The sequence below is a fragment of the Opisthocomus hoazin genome, chromosome 3 (genome assembly GCF_030867145.1).
Source record: "Opisthocomus hoazin isolate bOpiHoa1 chromosome 3, bOpiHoa1.hap1, whole genome shotgun sequence".
NCBI lineage: Eukaryota > Metazoa > Chordata > Aves > Opisthocomiformes > Opisthocomidae > Opisthocomus > Opisthocomus hoazin.
Window position 1 is genome coordinate 34,379,240 of NC_134416.1, and position 19,919 is coordinate 34,399,158.

The following is a 19,919-nucleotide window of genomic DNA, read 5'->3' on the forward strand; positions in this document are numbered from 1 at the left end:
TTTCTCAGCCAGGTGAGGAGAAACTGTAAACCCTGAGAACATAAAGTACCACCATAAAAGTGTCAGAAAGTAGTAGTTGAAAGACTGCCGTTTCCTTTGTTTTTCTGAAGAAATGGAAATTTTAAGCTACGCTAAGGTCACAAGTTGATACCAGATGTAATTCTTGGCTTTGGCACAAGACTGAAGTATAAATACTTAAAAGAAGCAAAAACCACCTCCGTTACAGTCCCATGAAGGCTGTAATCATGAACCAAAACATGATGTTTTCATACGTTAACTTATTAGCTACCAGAAATGTGTATGTCCTTTTCCAAAGAGGAATTGGGGGTGGGGAGGACAGAGGGTGGATCCCATTTGTACTCTGTGGCCTTGATCAGTAAGTGCGGGGACTTGGCTGCAGCCTACGCGCGGGGATATCTTTGTGCGTGTGCTGACATGATGGAGCACTGTATTCTGTTTTGTGAGCAGCTGATGTTACTGATTTAGGGTTTCATCCAAAATTAACTGAATCAAGAGGAAAAAAGAAATCCTTTGGTTTTGGGATAAGGTTTTGGTAGCAGGTGGTAGATAGTATAGCGTTGCTGATGTTCCTAGTTAAAAGTATCTGTAAGAAATTGAGAAGGAATGAAGGAGTGACTTCTGCAAAACTCTTAAATGCAGGCGCTGGCTTGAAAAGACTCCTGTCTCACACTTACAGAACATTTCACGAACAGATAAGATGTTACTTGCTTGCCAAGTCCAAAGTCGGGTATTGCACAATATACAGGCACCTACGGTGTCATTGGGAAAAGCTTCCAGTGCCTGAGTTAGGGAGAAACTGCACCTAAACTGTCCCTGGACACGTGCCCAAGCCTTGTGAGAACCTGAAGCTCCAGGCAGAGCTGCCCATAGTTGCACTGCTGGACATGCTCGGGCCGTACCTTTGCTGAGCTGATGGCATACACGTTCTTCTGCCAGAAGCACTTTGGGGATTGGGAAGAGTGACACGCCAATGTGTAATGCCTGTGGACCTCAGCACATGGCTCAAGCTGTGCCTCAGACTGTGGAAGCAGTGCTGTTACTCCCACCCACCGTGTTGTAGAGTAACCTGTTAGTCCAAGCATCTGCTTACAACCTCGTGTCGGGAACCACTGCAGTGAGGAGGGGGTTCCTCCACAAAGGAGGTGTGGAGGTGGTCCAGCATCTATGCGTCCCACTTGTGAAACCAGGTGCCTAACGATACACGTGTATGAAGAAAAAGAGGTATCCTTCCAAGGATACGTACCACCTCAGCTGGAGATTCAGATTAGGCGGAGGTGTGTACACTGGGGATTGTGAGAAGGCAGTTAGAGTAGAAGTATGGTTTTCTTTGATGTTTTAGTACTGGGATGACAATCATGTTTCTGCAGATCTAGTTAGCGTCTGGGGCTCAGCATGTTCGTCCCCTTCCAAGGGGACCTCCTGTTGTCTGTGTGGTGGCTTGGAGCTTGCTCTGACACCCCACCACAGTCGTGTGTTCCTGTTGAAAGTTGAGGATATATTTCAATGTTTTCCCTGAATCGTGCATGCAATATTGGATTGCTTATTGCGGTTTATGCTGCAGAACAGGTTATTTTTCCAAACCCAGCATTTCTTTTTAGAAAAATAGTTGTTTTTTAAAAACACCTGAAAAATCAAGTGTGGAATATATAGTTTGTGTGCAGTGGGATGGATTTGGTTGTCCTCTCTAAGTCCAATGCTTTCACTTTCCTTCATTGAACATACAGTTGGTTACCGACATGGCATCTAAGCCTGAGATGAAAGAGCAGCTTAGCCCTGGCATATGCTATTGTTGTAATGATGGCTGTTGTTGTTCTTGACAGAATCCCTAAATGGATCTTGGAAAGAAGGAGGATTTGTGCCTTCTAGTACCAGCAGCAGTGGGTACTGGAGCTGGAACGCTCCCAGTGACCAGTCCAACCCATCCACCCCATCTCCACCTCTGTCAGCTGATAGCTTCAAAGCTTTTCGGACACCTTCCCAGCCAGATGATGGTATTGATGAAGCTGAAACAAGCAATCTTCTGTTTGATGAACCCATTCCTAGGAAGAGGAAGGTTAGCCTCACGTTAAATTCCATACCCATGGGCAGATAGGATGTTGGTAGACTTATTTTGCTGTGAGAAAGGAACAGGTCACACAAAGAGCTCTGTATGTGTATCCCTCCTTGGCATGCAGTTGACGTTGGTACTTAGCCTGGTCACTGCGTCTCGTTCAACCTGTTCACTTACTGCACACACATGCTGCCATCAGCACCACGTATTTGCTGGCAGATGGTGAGGTTCTACAGAGCCTCCTGCTCAGAAAACACTAGAGTGATTTCCAGAAGGTGTTGCCTCTGGCCATTCAAGGGATTTCTGTCCTACTTTGGCAAATTCTTTGTGTGCAGGATGCAACAGGCAGTCTTTACATGTCATCGCAAAAACTGGATATGGCCTTAATACTTCTTGTTCCCTGAAAGTGCTGTTTGTCTGACAGCATGTCAGATACCTTAATACTGTGAAGCTTTCTCTGCGCAAACATATGGAGTGAAAAGAGGAGAGAGAGATCAAATCTGATGGCTTTTGATACAGTATTAGCAGTGGCCAAATTTATCCTCAGTAGGAGTGCAAGAGCAGACTAAATAAAACACAGTGTAAAAAAAAAAGTCCAAAACTAACCCCCAAAAAGCAACGATACGCTAGCAAGCAAGCTCCTCGTGAAGAAAAAGAAAACAAAGAGATGGCACTAGTCCAAGTTTCCTTCCCTCCCAACGCAACAGGACAGATTTTACATAGCAAGACGAATAAGGGCTTTTTGTAAGGAGGAGAAATAACAGAGAATTGATTCTTATTAGTGACTTTGTTTCTGGCTCAGTCTAAGACAGTTAATTGCTTCATCACCAGCAGGAAGAAGTTTTAATGATTGTTTAAACCTGTGCAGATTTATCATTTTGCTCCAGAAGCTGCTTGTTAGCCAACCCACACTGTTCTGTCCTTGTTTGTGGGAGAGGGATGCAAAATGTTTGTGCTTCTTGCTAAAAAGGAAAAAATAGATTTTGGAGGACACCTTTCTTATAATAAATTAGAAGTTAAAGCTGACTGTTCAACTAAAGACAGAGATGATTTTGGAGGGTGTGGAACAGGAATGCAGAAGTGTGCTGGTTTGCCTTTTACTTGTCAGTTGAAGTTCAGCTGATTAGCACCGCTTCTACTGCTCAGCTGTGATCAGACAGATGGGTTTGCAGCTGCCATCTTTATTGTTATCTGAGTTGTCTTTGAATATTTCTACTTATGAACCCACCACAGATCTATTACACTATCTGTTCTGGTTCACGTGGATTTTGCTCTGTTTGGCAAATGTTTAGCGTAGATAAATAATAACATTACCTGCCAAATTTGGCTTTATAAATGAACTGCGTTTCCTGCAGTTTTTTTGATTCTGGTCCCAGCATAGTACTTTGAATACAGCTTTGCAGCTTTAGAAGCTGAAATAAAAATGTTCGGGTTATATCTTCTTCAGGGCTGCAGAAATCAGAGGGAGTAAACCTGGAAATAGAGCGATCGGTAACCTTATTTTTACTCATTAAAGTTTCTTCCATTTCATGTTTGGGAAATGTCATGTTAGCAACCACTTCCCATTAAGAAAGTTGCTTGCTTAAAAGTTTCCACTAATGTAGTTATTCTTCACCAAACCATTTATGTTCCATTATTTTCTTAAATAAAACATTAAGCCTGATTAGGTAATTTTTTGACTAGTCAGAAATGGAAGCATGGTGTATATTCTGTATTTCTACGGAGTGAGGTTTCATTTGGTTACGTTAAAAGGCACGGGTTTTTGCAGAGTCCTAGCACTGATGATAAAGTTAAAAACTCAGTGGCGTTAGGTGATTGGTTTTACCATCAAACTGGAGATCGATGTTAAACCATTCTGTGTTCGTAAAGATGCATATGGTGTTCATGATGGCATATCAGAATTCCTAGGATGTAAATGATAAGCTTAGTTTTCATCTTGTTGCTGTGGTTGGTTGTGGGGTTTTGAGCTGATGATAGTATTTAGTATTATATTATAAAAGTAAGAAATGTGTCTATCAGAATTGCTATCTAAATTACATTTAATTTTAGGAAAAAAGAGTTCTGTAACTATTTGAATGGTAGTATATTATCAGAGCAAAAATTATAGAGGGAGTTTTCATACAAACAGTATGATCAGGTACCTCAGATCTTAAAGCCCTTAGCATGCATGCTTTCAAACAGGAGATGTTGGACAAGTAACTGTGAGAACATGCTGCTATAATCAACTTGTATTTTAAAAAGCCCATCAGCTCAGATTTTTTTAAATTATATTCTAATCATCGTCATTCTAGCAAATGCTGAAACTTAACATCTACTGGCCTGCAGTTCCAAAGGGTCCAAACTGAAGAAAGCACCATTCAGCTTCTGTTCAAGACACAGCGAAGCATGTACTTAACTCTAAGGATGTGCTTGTTCCCCCCTTTTTTTTCTTTCATTGAGCTTTGTACGAATACATTCATTTAATCTTAGATGTAACTAAAATTATAGGATAATAATAACAATATTTTGAAGCTCTTCCTCATGTTTTCTTTAATGATGTGTTCTGTAATAGTAGAGAAAATTATTTTTGAGAAGTACAGATTATTTAGATTTTTTTAATTTAAAATTTATGAAGTGGGTTTCATTTTGGGATAACATTAGCTTTTAAAAAAGTCTGTACAGTTCTGCAACATCTGTGTTGTTTGTTACCACATACTGTGCTTTAAATTAAGACTCATTTTCTCCAGAGTCTTCAAAATATTGAAGGTTGGCCTGGTTATAACCCTGTTGGCTGTGCTCTAAATCAATGGTAACTCAGTTTATGCTAATGAAGTTATATTAAAGAATATAACAAGAATATTAAAATGAGATTATGCACGTATTCTTTTAAAAATGTTGAACACAGACAGATGGATTCTCATTCTCTTGTCCAAATAGGGGTCACAGCAGCTTCTGAATGAAATAAAAGCAGGTTTTGCCAGGTCATGGGTGAATATTGTCATTGCAGAAGCTGCAGTTTTCTGGCACAATATTTTTTGCGTGTTGCAAAATTCATGAGCAGAAATATTCATGCTTTAGAAAGATGTTAATTTAAGAAGATAACTTGCATTAAGTGAGAAGTCCTCATCATTTATTCTTTGAAAGGCTTCACAGAAATGTAGAAAGGTTTTATGTCGTCTGTCTCCTTTAGTGGGGAGACAGAAACTGGAACTGGCAAATGGAAAAGCCATGCCAGAGAGTGGAGAGAGGTAAAGTTTTGGCACAAGCTGCTCCTGTGGCTTCTTGCTGGGATTCTGTTGAGTTCAGTAGGGTGACACTGTTGACAGAGACACTTGCATCATTACAAATTTGGAGTTAGAGGCTCTGAAGCTTCGCAGTGGTTTGTAACTGTATGTCTGGTTTGGGTGGTTTGGTTTTCTTTCTATCTTCCATGCAACTAATGTTGCTTTACTCATAATTTCCAGAACTCCATGAAGGTGATGTTCAAATGCCTGTGGAAGAACTGTGGGAAGGTACTGAGCACAGCTGCAGGGATTCAGAAACACATACGGACCATTCACCTTGGGTAAGAGAGCAGTCTCGTCAGAAGGCTAAAGGATTTCGTAGAGAAGGGGAGGAGTCGCACTTGGCCGAGGAGGTGAACTGGCCTGTCCTTGGCTCCCTAGATTTCGGAGGAAATTGTGGAGTGGTGCATTGATGTGAACAGGAACATATTCCAACAGCGAGGCACTTTCTTTCCTGAACTTTTTTGGACTTTACTAGAGGGTCAAATACAGCTCTAGGTCACGCTGCACTTCCCTAATGGCAGCGCAGCTCAGTGGCATGTACTTCATATGTGCTGTCCGCATCTTCATGTCCAGGCTGATGCTGTGCAAAAGCCAGCAGGTTTCAGGGTCTTGCATAAATACTTTCTGGCTTTGTTTTACATCAGATGATGTGTTTGTGCTAGTTCTGAGTCAAATTAACTCACACACCACCACCCCCCATTCCCCAAGAAAAAGAAACTGAGCTGCAATTCCATGTGTATATTACTTGGACTAGAAGCAACAGTGAACGAGTCTTGTATGACACAAGCTTGTTTCAGAGCTTTAGTTTGCAACTGAAATCTCCTGTGCAATTCGTGGAGAGACCTAGCTGTCTCACATGTAGTTACATTGGGGACTCGTGGTCTTCACCTGTTACGTACATGGAAATATAGCTCTGTTGTGTAAGTCTGTTGTCACCAAGTGCTTAAAAATTAAAGTGACCATGAGGAAGCAGTCTGGTATGGAACTCAGGAGAGTCTTGCAAAGGTCATAGTAATTGCTGTTGGGCTTAGGCTTTGAAGAGTGAGGCCATCAGAAACAGAGAAAATCTCTCTTAAAATGCAGTTACGAATGCTGCTTTGTCCTGTAAGTTATGGGAACATCCTTTCCGTGGCATGGGAAAGGGAGAAGTACACAGCAGAACTTCCCTGGAATTCAGAGTTTGTAACTGTGCTGGAGAGAGGAGTTTTGGTGAGTGACTGGCTGCGGTCTGACAGACAGTACTCCTGGTAGAGCCTTTCAAACCTGCTGAACCCATGCTCTCTCAATGAGTTCTATTTAGCAAGGTGATGAGGACCACAGGTAGAGGTACACAGGCAAGCAGGCCGAGGAACTGGCTAGGGGCTGGTTTTGGGGTGCATGCGTGGAAAAGGAGAGGCTCAGTGTTCAGCCCTGATATGGACATGCAGGCAGGAGGACACTTAGGGCTCTCATATTTCCCATATAGAAGATTCAGGAGAAAATACGCATGTATGAGCTGTGAGTTACATCTGTATAGCCTGTGGATTATGAACATGCTAACATAGTGGTTTGTTTTGGACTTTAAGATAATGTGTAGCTTACTGGGAACTACTGCTTTGACTGGGGTGCTTCGGTCCTAACACTTGCACTCAGACACACAGATAGTGCCAGGGATACAGGGGCAGTTTAACATCTCCTCTGTCAGCAAGTCTACTTCTGGAGTGTAGGACCAGAAAGTCCTGCGCTGGCAAGCCAGCCCATACGTGTCCTTTCTCTACCTGCGTCTGAGTGAGTTGCATGGTGAGACTGTTTTCTAACAGCTCCTTCTGTTACGCCAAGGAACGTTACGGTGAACCGCAGCCATAACTATATTTGGTTTAATTAAGTAACCTATGATAAGATTACATATTGTTTGCCATAACATTAGTGAAGTGTATCTTGCCCGTGTTTGTTATCTTTACCTGTCCTTCTGTGGCTGCTCTGTCATTTCTGAAGTCAGAGTGTGTAGAGATTCTTGTTAACTTCAGTAGTTGGGAATGTGAAGCTGATATTTAAGCTGAAGCATAGAAGTTAAACATCTGCTCCAAGGTCAAAGAATTAGTCAAGAATAACACAGAGAGGAAAAAAAAAATCTAATTCCTTCTTGTTTTCCCTGCAGACTAGATGATTTTCTTTTCCTCTCCCCTTTCCCTGCAGCCAGAATGCTGAGAAAGTAGGTGGGGTTGCAACTGGAAATATTAATTTATTGACAGTATGAATATATTTGCTCATGCATCTAGAACTTAAAATTTACCTTGGGGTTCTTGCTTTCATTCGATCTGTCCTTCATTCTTTGTCTTGATACAGACGTGTAGGAGAGTCTGACTGCAGTGATGGAGAGGAGGATTTTTACTATACAGAAATCAGGCTCAACACGGACTCAGTAGCTGATGGCTTAAGCAGTCTTTCCCCAGTCTCTCCATCTTTAGCATCTCCTCCTTCCTTTCCCACCCAAGACGCAATCCGTCCTGAAACTTCCTGTGCCAAAACCGAGACGAAATTGATGACACCTCTGAGCCGCTCAGCTCCTACCAACCTCTACCTCGTACACACGGACCATGCTTACCAGGTAATGCCAGGGAGACCGAACTCCGTTGATTACACTAATGCCATTAATGTATAAAGAAATGTCAGATCGCAAAGTTTGGGTTTTAAAAATCCAAGTCTAGTTTTAGTGGGCTGAAAAGTTTTCACGGCAGCCCAAGGGGTTTGTCTCATTTAAATTCAGATGTCCGCTGATGTGCTAGTTGTTTGTTTGTTTGTTTGTTTGTGCTCCTGCCAGCCAGTGGATTTTGGGGTGCTATTTATCCAGCCACACATAGGTGCATACTTCAGATTAAGAAAAGTTGCTCTGTGTATCCCACTGCCTACATCAGTTGATTCTTTACTGACCATAAGGAGGACCCGAGGTGACATGCTCAGATGTGGTCTCCTGCATTGTAAAAATTCTCATTTGGTCAGCTGAATCGCTCTGAGAATCTGCATTTCGGCTCTGCTTGTACTGGATGCGTCTGTAGGCAAGTACACAAGGGATGCCAGGAACAATTAATTTATTTCCTTCATTTGTACAGTGTGATATGTCAGTTTGCATATGTGAAGTAGAGCAGGAAGAACAAAAAGGCATGTATGGTATCCTCCTACTTCTAGAGGTAATGCTTAGCAAATGGCAAAAATCCAATCAGATCCCAAACCTGCTGTTCAAAAGCTTCCAACTAAGTTCAGACAGAAAGCATTAATTTTAAAAGTGCACTAAAATTTGACATGTTCTGGTTTGCATACCATATGAGAAAAGAAGAATAGAGGCTTTGAAGTAGTGTGGTCCATGACCTGTGTATCCACCAGAGAGCTGAACCCTGTTAGATTTATCAGATGCAATAAATTTCGTAATACAGCATTGTGCAGATGAAACCTTTTTGTTGTATGTCTGGAGCAGACCCACTAAAAAGGTAGAGGAAACCACACAGAATTCAGAGGCTTGTTTTAGATTTTTATGCATGCCAGAAAGCATGGGTGGAAGCTTGGCATCTCAGGTGGGAGCTGCATTGGGTAGCACACCAACCTGGGGACTGATCAAGCCAGCTAGGAGGAAGCGTTTCTTCTCAGTCTGGTTTAAGCCCTGCCTCTCACAGGGTGAGGCCCCAAGCCTAGGCTGCTGAGAAGACTCTCACTTAATTTGGCGTTAGCAGTCATGACAGTCTTCCCTGCAATTTGGAGACTCACTCAATCGTTTTTCATAAGCAGCCTTTGAGTAGAGCATTTGCCTGAGGAAATCCTAGTTCAAATGTTGCAGCCACTTGAATTGGATTTGAATTGGTGTGTTCCACGACATGAGACTAGAAGTGCCTGAGCCCTCTCTCCTTTTCAAGTTGCTCTGGTTTACGTACTTTGTTTCATCAGCAAGGACTGACAGAGCCCACGCTGTTCAAGGCTTTCTGGTTGGAAGCAGGAGGCTGGGTCCCTGCTCAAGCACCTAGGTTGTCCTTGCGAAGGAGGTAGCCTCTGCAGAGCAGGTCAGTGGCATCGTGTGCTTGGGTCCCTCTAGCCCAGCAAGAAGAGCTTTTTCGAGGAGGCAAGGCGGAGGTTGAGCTCTCACCAGCAAGAGGAGGCTTTCACTCGTGGCATTTAAGCGTTCTTGTGACTAATCTGTTAAGTAAAAGGGAATTGGAGGGAAGGTGGCAACAGCATCTTTAATACCACCATATCTCCTGCAGTTTGCTTGCTGGAGTGGGCCATATACAGAATTACAAAACTTTTTTTACTCTGATAATATTATCTGCATCAAAACTGAAACAAAGTATTGAATGGGAATGTAGTGATGAAAACAATCTCTAATCTGAATGAGAGCACGAAAGTGGAAATTACTTCACTGGGAGTGAAGAGGCAAAATTCACAGCTCGGGGAACTCAGAAGGGGAAGCTGAATAATGTTCAGCCCAGAATTCCTGTTAAAAAAGGGATAAAAGCATGGAACCCAAAGCTGGGTTACAGGAATCCCAAACAGATCTGTTAATTGCCATTTCCCCTGTGACTGGAAAATGGCAGCTACAGTGTCTGTAGTAAGAAAGGTGTAACAGGAAAGTGATCAGGCAAGTCCTCACTCTCTTCTGTGACCCAGTCCTATGGATGAGGAAAGATTTAGAAGAATAATCGAAGAAATTGTGCAAAGTACAGCAGATGAAGTGAACTGCAATGGAGGAACTCCAAATAAAGATTGTGCTAGAACAGTCTAACAGTGTCCTTGGACAAGTTAGCTTTGTAAACAACGAAGAAGCAGGAGAGCTTTTGATCTTAAAACATACAGGCAGTATTTGTTGGGCTAGAGATTAAATTTAGTGTAGGAGAGAGAGCTGGGGAGTCAGGGAGAGCAGCAGTGAGTTAATTTGAAAGGGCTGTTGAATGTTGTTAGTGAAGTTGAATGAAAAGCTGTATGTGGGCCAGATCTCATTTTCATTAAATCATTTTAGTACTGGACAAATACTATAATAAACTTTGCTGATAATGAACTCAGGAGATGTCAGTAGTACAGGGATTTGTATATATGCTTACATGACTGGGTGATCTTAAGAATAATAGGTTTTGGGTGCAATTTAATGGCAGAACATGCAAAGTCCTGCACCTTAGAAACCGATGAGATTTTTCTGCTATAAACTGGGGTAATTAGCAGATTACATGAAGAGGAAACCTATGTTCATTAATCAAGCACAGAATGAGCATGAGCCAACAGCAACAGAGCTGTGAAGGAGAAAAAAAAGTTGTCAGCTTTCTTGGGTAAGAAATACCTAGGAGAGACAGGGAATTTTTAATGCTGTTGTACAAGACCCCTGGACAACCTCAGCTGAGATCCTGAGTAAGAGTTCTGGTCAACCAAGTTCACGGATGCTGGGCTCCAGTGAGAATAGGTAGAAAGAAGGTGATCAGAGTGCTGAGGGAGGACAGGGAGGACACAGAGGCCCCTCCAGCCCCGGGACTGACAGCACGGTGAAGGCAGGGCGAGGAGACGGTGGGATTGCTGCCTGGGAAGAAAGTGAGAGGGGAAGAGGGCGAGCACATGCTCTTTCAGATAGAAGGGCAATGTTGGCACAAATAAATAATTATAAATTATCCATGAATATACTTTGATTGGAAATTAGATGGAGGTCTCTCAGCAAAGTGAGATTGGGGTATAGAAACTCTTCAGTTTGTTGTAATGTTGCAGTTGCGTATCTTATGGGAGAGATTGGCTAAAATGTTAGCCTGAGAAAGGTGGCTGTGCTTGATGAGCAGAGATGCACATCTGGGAAGCAAATGGACAAGGTGATTGACTGTCTGAGTCTGGGCATGTCTGAGAAAAAAGAATTGAGCACCATAGTATTTCAGGCAACTGCAAGTTACAGCAATTTTAAACTTCTCCTACTTCACGTTTCATTATGAAACTAGTGCCTGTTAAATTTAACTACAGGCAGGCTCGTTCAGCATCTATGACTTCCCATGCAGGTCTTCTCCGAGTACGTGAGGAAGTCGCTGTGCTGACCCCGGCTTTGCACTGGTATCCCGGTGGGATGCTGAGGGGAGAGGGGAGGCTGTGCCACCTCGCTGCCCACCCAGCTGCTTCCAGTTCTCTCTGGCAGGAGTGCCATGGTTATTCACTCCCTCCCGTTTCAGCAGGGTTGTGATGAAGCAATACTGGTACCATCTGGAGTTGCCAAATTTTTATTGATGCCTTTTAGCCAGGTTTTTACATTTTAAGGAGCTCGGTGGACGTTTGCTCTGCGTGTCTGTGGATTCTCTGGAGCTGTCAGCAGGCTCAGCAGCCCGCAGAACATCGCTGCCGTAGACAGAGCCATCCGGTGGTCTCAGTTTCTTTCCTTGTAGAGACTCCAGGGGATTGCTTCAGCACTTGTTTACTCTGAAAATCATCTTTAATGGGGACTATCAGGTTGTAGTTTGTCATCAGCACTGTCTGCCTGATGGCTCAGGGAAGCATCTTCCCTGAAGCAGTGAGACAACTTCAGTAGCCTCAAACACAAACAATGCTTAAAGAAGTGTATTGCATTATTGTCAGGCGCAGGCAACTGAAAGGTGGAAGTAGAAGCTCATTTTTAATAGCAAGTTCCTTAGAAGTTTAAACCAGGTAACCTTTTTTTGAAGTGAAAGCTTAAAATTAAAGTGTCAGAGGGAGCCTGTGTTCATGGTGGCTGCTCCGCACCTGCTAGGCAGTGTAACTGCGAAGGTATGAATTTCCTGACTCTGTAAATTAAGTGGAATTCAAAAAGGGACAGGGAAGAATTCGTGAGGGCTCATAGTCCAGTGAGAAAACTGGAGGGAAGGCACAAGATGAAAGATGCTCAACAGTCTGAGCTCAGGTTATCGGGTTTTGCACCCCAGGGCAGCGCTGGGTGTTACAGCCCAGAGTGGAAGAACCTAAGAGTTCAAGGGGCCCGGGGGTCCTCCATATGTTTTCTTTAGCTTAGTCTTTGAAGAGCTGTTTTTTGAAACTGAAGGATGATTTTCAGCTCCTTGTTTTTAATAGGAAAGACTATTTTAATTGGGATGATTCTTAACAACATTGAACTGATAAGTGAGAAACGGCCAACCCTTACAGCTGATCGTTAACCCTGTTGTCCAGGCAGACTCGCCAACCAGTCTTCAGTTGTTTAAACCAGCTACCATCAGTTTAAATACTGTTGTTTATCACCGTGGAACAGGTGATGGTTTTGAATATTTTTGGCTACTAGTTGGCATTATTTTAAAAGTTATTTGTATACAATGTTTGATTTTGTGTGGTTTTTTATCAGATCTAGCTTTTAGGGGTTTTGCATGGATTTTTGTGAGAGCTATTGTCTTTCTCTAAACAAGGTTTTAAGAACAGTGATATATATAAGTACCTCCTTTCCTTACTGGCTTATACATCTCATAAGGGTAAAATGCTTGTTGCCGTCAGCACTACAAAGGTTTTTTTCTACTTCAGAAAGTCTTTGTATCTGTAAATCTGTAGATTTACAGTTTCAAGGAGTGAAAGATCCCTTGAAATGCTTGGGAAGAGGAATGGTTCTTCTAACTGGAATAATATTTTCTTTTCACACAGGCCACTCCTCCGGTGAACATTCCAGGGTCAGCAAAATTCACTCCAAATGGCAGTAGCTTTAGCATCTCTTGGCAGTCGCCTCCAGTTACCTTCACTGGCATTCCAGTAAGTGAACGACACCAAAATAAAAAAAAGAAATAAGTTTTTCGAACTTACTGTTTTGTTTCAACAGTGTCTCATGATAGAAGTAAATTTGACATAACAGGTACTGAAAAAAAACAAATGAAAGACGTACCTCAGTTTGCCAGCATGGCTGATTTTAATACTTTTGGCAGTCTTTTTAATTCCGTGTGGTTACTTTTTTTTTGCATCAGTGTCTACAAGCAGAAAATTGGATCTATAGTATAGATTTTTAAACTATATGCTTGCAAAAGAACGTTCTGGTAGGTACAGAGCTTGGCACCATCTGCTCCTTTTTGTGCCACTAAGAGATTTCTTACAAAACTGAATGGAAAGTTAGCAACATGATGGTTATGCCAACAGGCTAATTGGATTCAGGCAGTAGGGCTGTTACCTAAATGAACTCTGAAGATGAAGCATATTTGAAAGGCAAACTGAAAGAAACAGTAAGATGAAAGGCAAAGTCTAATTCTAGGAGGCTACATATATGTAGCCCCTGCTGATGGCAGAAAATTGTGGTTTTATTCAGAAAATACGTTCAATACATATTGCATTTTGATATTAATACATTTTTCAATTTGACAGCTTTTTAATGAAGATGTATTAGATGTATGTATTAAATGTGAAGGCAATTCTGACCCTTTCTTCAAAAAAGCTAGTGTACAAGGTCTAATTTCGTGAACAGGACTGCAGAAATGCAATGTTTGCTTTAACACAGACTTCCAGTAGTCCTAAACATAACGCAATATAGGTGTGGATACTGTGGGGGAGTTAAAAACCTTTATGAAGAGTTCAAAGGGATTTGGTTTCTGCTGCCTAGCATGGTGAATACTGAAAGTAAATGTAAATCGCTATTTATAAGCAGTGGGAAATCTTCTGTATAGTAAATAGAAATAAATATTATTGTAATGTATCCTAATTTTTCTTCAAAAGCATTTTTCAGTATAAATTGATATTCTTTAATGATAAACCTTTTTGATATCATAACATTTCATTTAATATTATACTTCATGAATGTATGAATATTTCAGGTGTGTTGTATAAGGCACATTGGTTATCCAAAGAACCATATAGCTTTTTCTCCCTCTTGACAGTGAATATTATACATGGTGATAAGAGATACTGTTTCCCTCCCTTCACCAAGTGAGTCTCCAAAGCTTCTTACTGTCAACCTTTGGCAAATCTGGCAGATTTTCTGCAGAGGCTGTGGCATCCTGCAGGGCTGACAAAAAATGAAAGTGGCTGAATCAATTACACTGCACTCTGCCAATGAATATTTATTAAATTCCATCAAGGAACAACTAACAGTGAAAGACTTCACGCTGGCAGCAATTTGAACAAGAGTGCCTTGACAGAGCATGCTATCCATAAAGTTCCTGAGAATTTGATTTCTCAACAATGGGGTTGATACAGAGTAATTATGAAACTGGCTCCTTTTGTGGAGTAGCAGAAATTGGTGCCAGGAGTGTTGGGAATCTAAAAATGCAATTAGCCACATTGTAAATCAGACACTTAAGAGGACAGGACATGCATGTGTTGAGTTTACTTGTTCAAGCAACAACGTTTATCTGTGACTGTAGAGCTGAGAGTTCTCAAGAGAATTTATGAAATGCCAGATCACTTTTGAGAATTGTATGGAGATGCCAATGATTTAAGTACAATTTAAAAATAAACCCAGTACAAAAACTTGGGGAAGCAGTGGTGATGGCAGAATTATAAACCACTCGGGGAATCGTATGAACTGCCTTTGTAGTTGTCTGACAACATCTATAAGGCCGTTTAGCTAAAAAAAAAAAAAAGAGAGAGAAAAAACATATGACTACTCTGCTGTCAGTGGGATCATTTAGGAATTACAGAGGCTTGCCTGTAGTGGAAAACAATGTGCAGTAAGTGAGGCTACAACTGAACGTTTAATTTCTCCTGTTTCAAAGTAAATTAGATATTGCCTTACAAAAGCAGGGCTATGTCAATTCCCACCCTTACACTGAGTGTAACTACTTTAGGAAAGCTATAGCATAGGGGACTTTCTCCTTCCCTTATGAGGTTTATTTAAGCCTAGACTATGTGACAGAGCCAGCATGCTATAAACTCATGCAATTGTATACATAGATGGTCCCTGAGATTAGATGCAGGTCTGTAGCACACAAGGGAACTTCAGACAATAAGGCTAAACCATTACTTTTTGCCTGACCCTTAATATTTATTCAAGCAGTTTTCTAAAATTACTTTGGGATACTTTTTTGGCCTGAACAAACCACTGAGCAGTGAAGGACTAGGTATAGATTTGCAAAAGTGTGTAGGTCTGCGTATTTCTTCATGTTACTAGTGATGCTGGAATGGAGCCATCCGGTCCTTGGCTCGTTAGAGGGCTGTTGAATCCTCGTTTAAACGATCTCCTTTCTAGGCCTATATGTCAGCAGTTAAGTCCACGAGAGAGATGAAATTCCAAAATACTTTTCTTTTGTGGTTTTTCTGACACCTGCTTCAGGTGTTTCCCCGTTCATACCCGTGGACACGGAATTTCAATGACACTGAGCACTCCCTGCTTGCTGTCCTAGGACGTGCGGTGTTCAGACAGACATCGTGACTTGCATGAAGTCCTCGCTTTCGAGCAGTCTTTAGCAGAGCAGCACCGAAAGGCCTTTGTGAACGTGAGTGTGCTTATCAGCATGTTCCTAAGCGCCTCCACACAAGCTGTGTGCACAGCTGGATCAGTCGGGGTTCAGTATGCAGCTATTTCAGGCTTCACGGTATTCGAAGCATCCAACCGCAGGGATTTATCTAGAAGTCTTGTAGTCATAAAGGAGGAGAATTAGGGGAACCTCCAAAGTCCATATATCTTGTGCTCTGAATCATGTGTGAGTTAGGTTGCCAAGGCAGATGGGAAATACACTTTTTTGTACCATTTTCCTAAGATAACTTTGCGGGTGCCAGCGGAGGTTGAGTGTTCGCAAAGCTGTGAGTCCTCGATAGGTGCAATTTGCGGTGTGAAGCAGAAAGGACAAGTTCGTGTTTGCTCTACTGCTTGAGACTGAACTAGGAGAAGAAATAAGGCACAGCATGGGGATGTATGAGGAGGACGAATTAAATGATGCAAGTGGGATGAGCAACAATGGAGTCTGTATCTCTTGGTACTGGAGAACTTAACATAATGACATATAGTTCCAGTTTCAGCAGTGTAGGATAAAAGTCTTCTTGAACACCAGCATGGTCTCCACTGTGTGATATTGATTTTTACCTGCCTGCTCATAAGACCCAAAAATGTTGAACAGGAATACATCTTGAAGTTTGATAATCTGATGTTTACAGATCACAAATCTCTGTAACCACACTTTCCCCCAGGAGATGTAACTGGAAACTCCAGGTCCTCCCTTCAAATGCACACTACCATTACACATTAATTCTCTGCCTTAGACAACACTTCAAACGGGAAAAGCCTCCAAGGGCAAGGATTGCCTTCTCACACCCTCCTCTTGATCTGCTTTTAGTGTCACCTACAAAGGAGTACAGCCAACTGGTATTGCTTAGACCTGCTGCAAAGCGTATGCAAAATACAGTAAAGCTCAACTTCACTGCAATTTAGCTGCCTTGGTACACCAGTCCGTGGAGACCATCGTGCAGAGTCCCTCTCTGGAGAATGTGAGGGCAGCAAGTCTGCACACTGCAATTACTGCTAAGGCCTGTTCTGTGTTTGGAAGCAATCAGGATAATTGCTTGTAACACAGGGGGCCATCAAAGTACTTCTTTTGTTCTCTGATAACCAAGGAATATGTTGAGTATCAGTTATTAGTGGTAGATATACAAATTTGCTGGTTTTTGTTAAGAACCCTAGCAGAATTGACTGGAGATCTCTGGTTGCTGGTAATGCCTGGAAAACCGTGCGGTGTGTGGTAAATGCCAAAGACTAGAAAAGTGTTACTGCTTTGCTTTTTATCTTCAGTGTTTCAGTCATGCTTTGGTAAAACAAGGGAAGTGATTGATAAAAGATAGGGAAAAAATGTAGTAGACAACAAGCTGCCCTGAATATGCTGGAGTGCTAGCACAGAAGGAGCTAGTGTGGTCTCAGTGTATAAAACATGACTTATGGTAAGCAGGCTGAGAGAGGAAATTCCTTTCAAGTTTTGGAGATACATTTCATATATCAGTAATGGCCTAAGCCTGTTCAGAGTGTGAGCTGACATGCAGTTAAATCAGAAATTTCTGTAGCTACCAGCCAAGAGTAGAAGTTGAAAGAGTGTCTGCACTCCTTTACGAGTATTAGTTAGTCTTCTGCTGCTGTGGAGTAGCTATAAAATAGACTTTATGTCAAAAATCAAAGCACATTCAGTAACTCTCTTGAAATCAGGTCAGTTCCCATTCTTCCAGATATTATGAGACTTCAAAAGGGCAGGAGTGAAAAGTCATAGCAATGCAGGGAACTATGGCAATACCTGCAGTTCCTGGCTGCAGGAGGCAGTGACTCCGTGCACCAGATGCCCAAGTGAAGCTTGCCACATTCTGTACATAACAGAAAATGGGTGTTTGTAGATTTTTTTTTTCTGGTGTTTTAGATGTAAAGTGGTTGCGGCCTTCACCCAGGAGCAAAAGAAGACCCTAGCAGTAAATAATTTAGGAATTATTTAAGGCCAAGCTTTATGCCAGGTAATTACACAAATAATGTTGCCAACCCCCAGGCTCATGTTGGAGGCTCATTTGGAAAGTCTCAGAAGACCAAACTGCACCCTTCACTTGGGACATTCAGAAAGGAGGACACCTGCTGAGCAGGTTTACAGTGCAGAATAAAGGGAATATTCCAGTACATCTTGTCAGCAGCCTGGCTCAGAAGGGCTGCCTCACACTCCCACTAAAACCCAGAGGGCCGCATCCTGACTGCCCTGCAGCAAACCCCCTGCTCCAAGGCTGTCTCTCCACGAAGAGTGCCAAGTGACAGACAGGAGCAGCACGTGAAATCCCTTTATTTTGTGAGAGGTTATTGGTATTGTTCTCAGCACAGGCCAGAGTTTATTTTTTACAGTTATTTTCTCTGCTTAAATTGGAGAAGGTTTTCATAAGAGCTATTCGGAGTTCCTAAATAAGAATGAATGCGTTTTCTGTATTTCCCAAAACCTGAAATGATGCTGATCTGTGTTCTGATTTGCTCTGTTAGGATGACTGGAAGTACAGGAAAACAAAGTGGAGCTGATATAATGTACCTAACGCTAAATGGCCATCTTTCTAAACAGCCCTACAACTACCTTACGTTTGTATGTTGTATAGCAGCCTTCCCTGGGTATCCCTGCCATCATGCATCATGAACTGCGTTTTCTGGGAAAAGTATTTCTACTGCATTCGTATGTGTATGTTCTTTATAAGCAGCTTTTTTGTCTGTATTGACAGGTCTCACCAACTCATAATCGTCCTGCAGGGAGTGGAGAGCAGAAACAGTCCCACACAGTTCTTTCATCACCGCCTAGAGTAGCATTTGGCTTGAGGTACGGGACCATTAGCTCCTGCTGACAGACCAGCAGCCTCAGAACCTGGAGGGCATCTAGTAAATAAGATGTCAGTGGCTAAAGAAACAGAAAGCACACCACCAACTGTGATGGCAGTTGTCAGGCAGTTTCCTACTAGAACGCTTCAGAGTAAGCGTTCTGGACCTACATTGCTTTTCATTACCATTAAAGGTAAAGTTCAGGGGAAAAGTGAGTTCTTGTGAAATGGAAAAGGGAGACTGTGAGGCAAAACTGCAGGCCTTACGCCAGGCGTGTCTGGAGTTCAGATGCAGATCTAAAATGCCCTGTAAAGCAGTGCTGCCCAGATTCACTGCTCCAGCTGAAGCCTCCTGAGCTGCATTATGTGGCTTTGCATTTGTCCCTGAAAGGCTGGACTGTTTTGTGTGTTCATCACCATTCAGTCAGTATGGTATTTGGCTTCGGTTGAATTGTAAGAAACCGTAGCTTACAATAAATTGTATCAAAGCAAACCTTTTTATACCCTGTAATCCTAGACAGAAGCTGCATTCACTTCCATTAAAGCTGACTGATGTTTGACTGGAGTCCTCTTTACAAGTATTCAAGAAGTTGTGTTAAAAAATCAAACTGTGACACTAAATGTCTTACAGTAAAGAAACTCCTTATTTCTCACAGTCCTCAAGGTGACTGTACCCTAAAACGAGACAAAAGGAGGATTTCATGCTTTGTATTTTCGTCGTGACTCTCAGATCATTGCATAGGCTACAAACCAAACTTAGGATCTTCCCAATTCGTGGATTGTGCCCAGTAATGAATGTTCAGTAATCAAAAAACATATAGGTATGCAAGAGCGGAATCACCAGGCAGTTCCCATGTGTGCCATGCAGCGTGGAATACAGGTATTGAACAACTCTGCCTGCACAGTTACTTCGTTTAAAGATGCCAGGATGGATGGCACTGCTGTAGTGAGTGTTAGGTTACTTGTAGCATTGCTTCTCAGGCTTGCCAGCTTGCTATGTGTTGAATAAAAAAAAGTTCCATTTTAACAGTTACTTTGACTGTTTTCTAAACTTGTGAACTCCTGAGTGTGGTTATAAGGTGGAAGACTTAAAAGCAGATACTGCCTGCCTTGCTGGCTTTGGGGACGGCACAGGAGAAGCCCACGTGAACATGCTGCAAGCGAGGGCAAGGGTTACAACTTGGTTTCCATCACTTTGTTGCTGTTTTTCAGTCAGTGAGCTCAGAGCGAACCATGCAGGGAGGACCGGCGAGCTTAGAAGCTGGTAGCTTTTCCCCTCTTTTGCCTAACTGCTGCCTGCTGGTGGTCAAGGTCTGCTGCTCAGAGCTGTGCAAAATATTTGTACCACGGCTCTAAAGTGAAGCGGCCTTCTGCCTCGTGTGGCCTGGACCGTATTGCGGCGTAGCTATGAC

General features: G+C 42.3%; 1 protein-coding gene across 7 annotated transcripts in view; it reads left to right on the forward strand.

The window, feature by feature from the left end:
• ZNF704 (zinc finger protein 704) overlaps window positions 1–19,919 on the forward strand; it is a 115,445-nt gene that overhangs the window by 77,394 nt on the left and 18,132 nt on the right. For 5 of the 7 annotated variants that reach the window (XM_075415958.1, XM_075415959.1, XM_075415957.1 and 2 more), the window contains exons 4-7: window positions 1,842–2,074; window positions 5,515–5,615; window positions 7,663–7,924; window positions 12,919–13,023. In XM_075415958.1, the coding sequence (XP_075272073.1) occupies window positions 1,842–2,074; window positions 5,515–5,615; window positions 7,663–7,924; window positions 12,919–13,023 (701 nt within the window). Of the gene's footprint in view, window positions 1–1,841; window positions 2,075–5,514; window positions 5,616–7,662; window positions 7,925–12,918; window positions 13,024–18,414; window positions 18,510–19,919 lie in introns of all 7 variants that reach the window. The other 2 variants (XM_075415954.1, XM_075415960.1) reach the window with 1 other exon arrangement.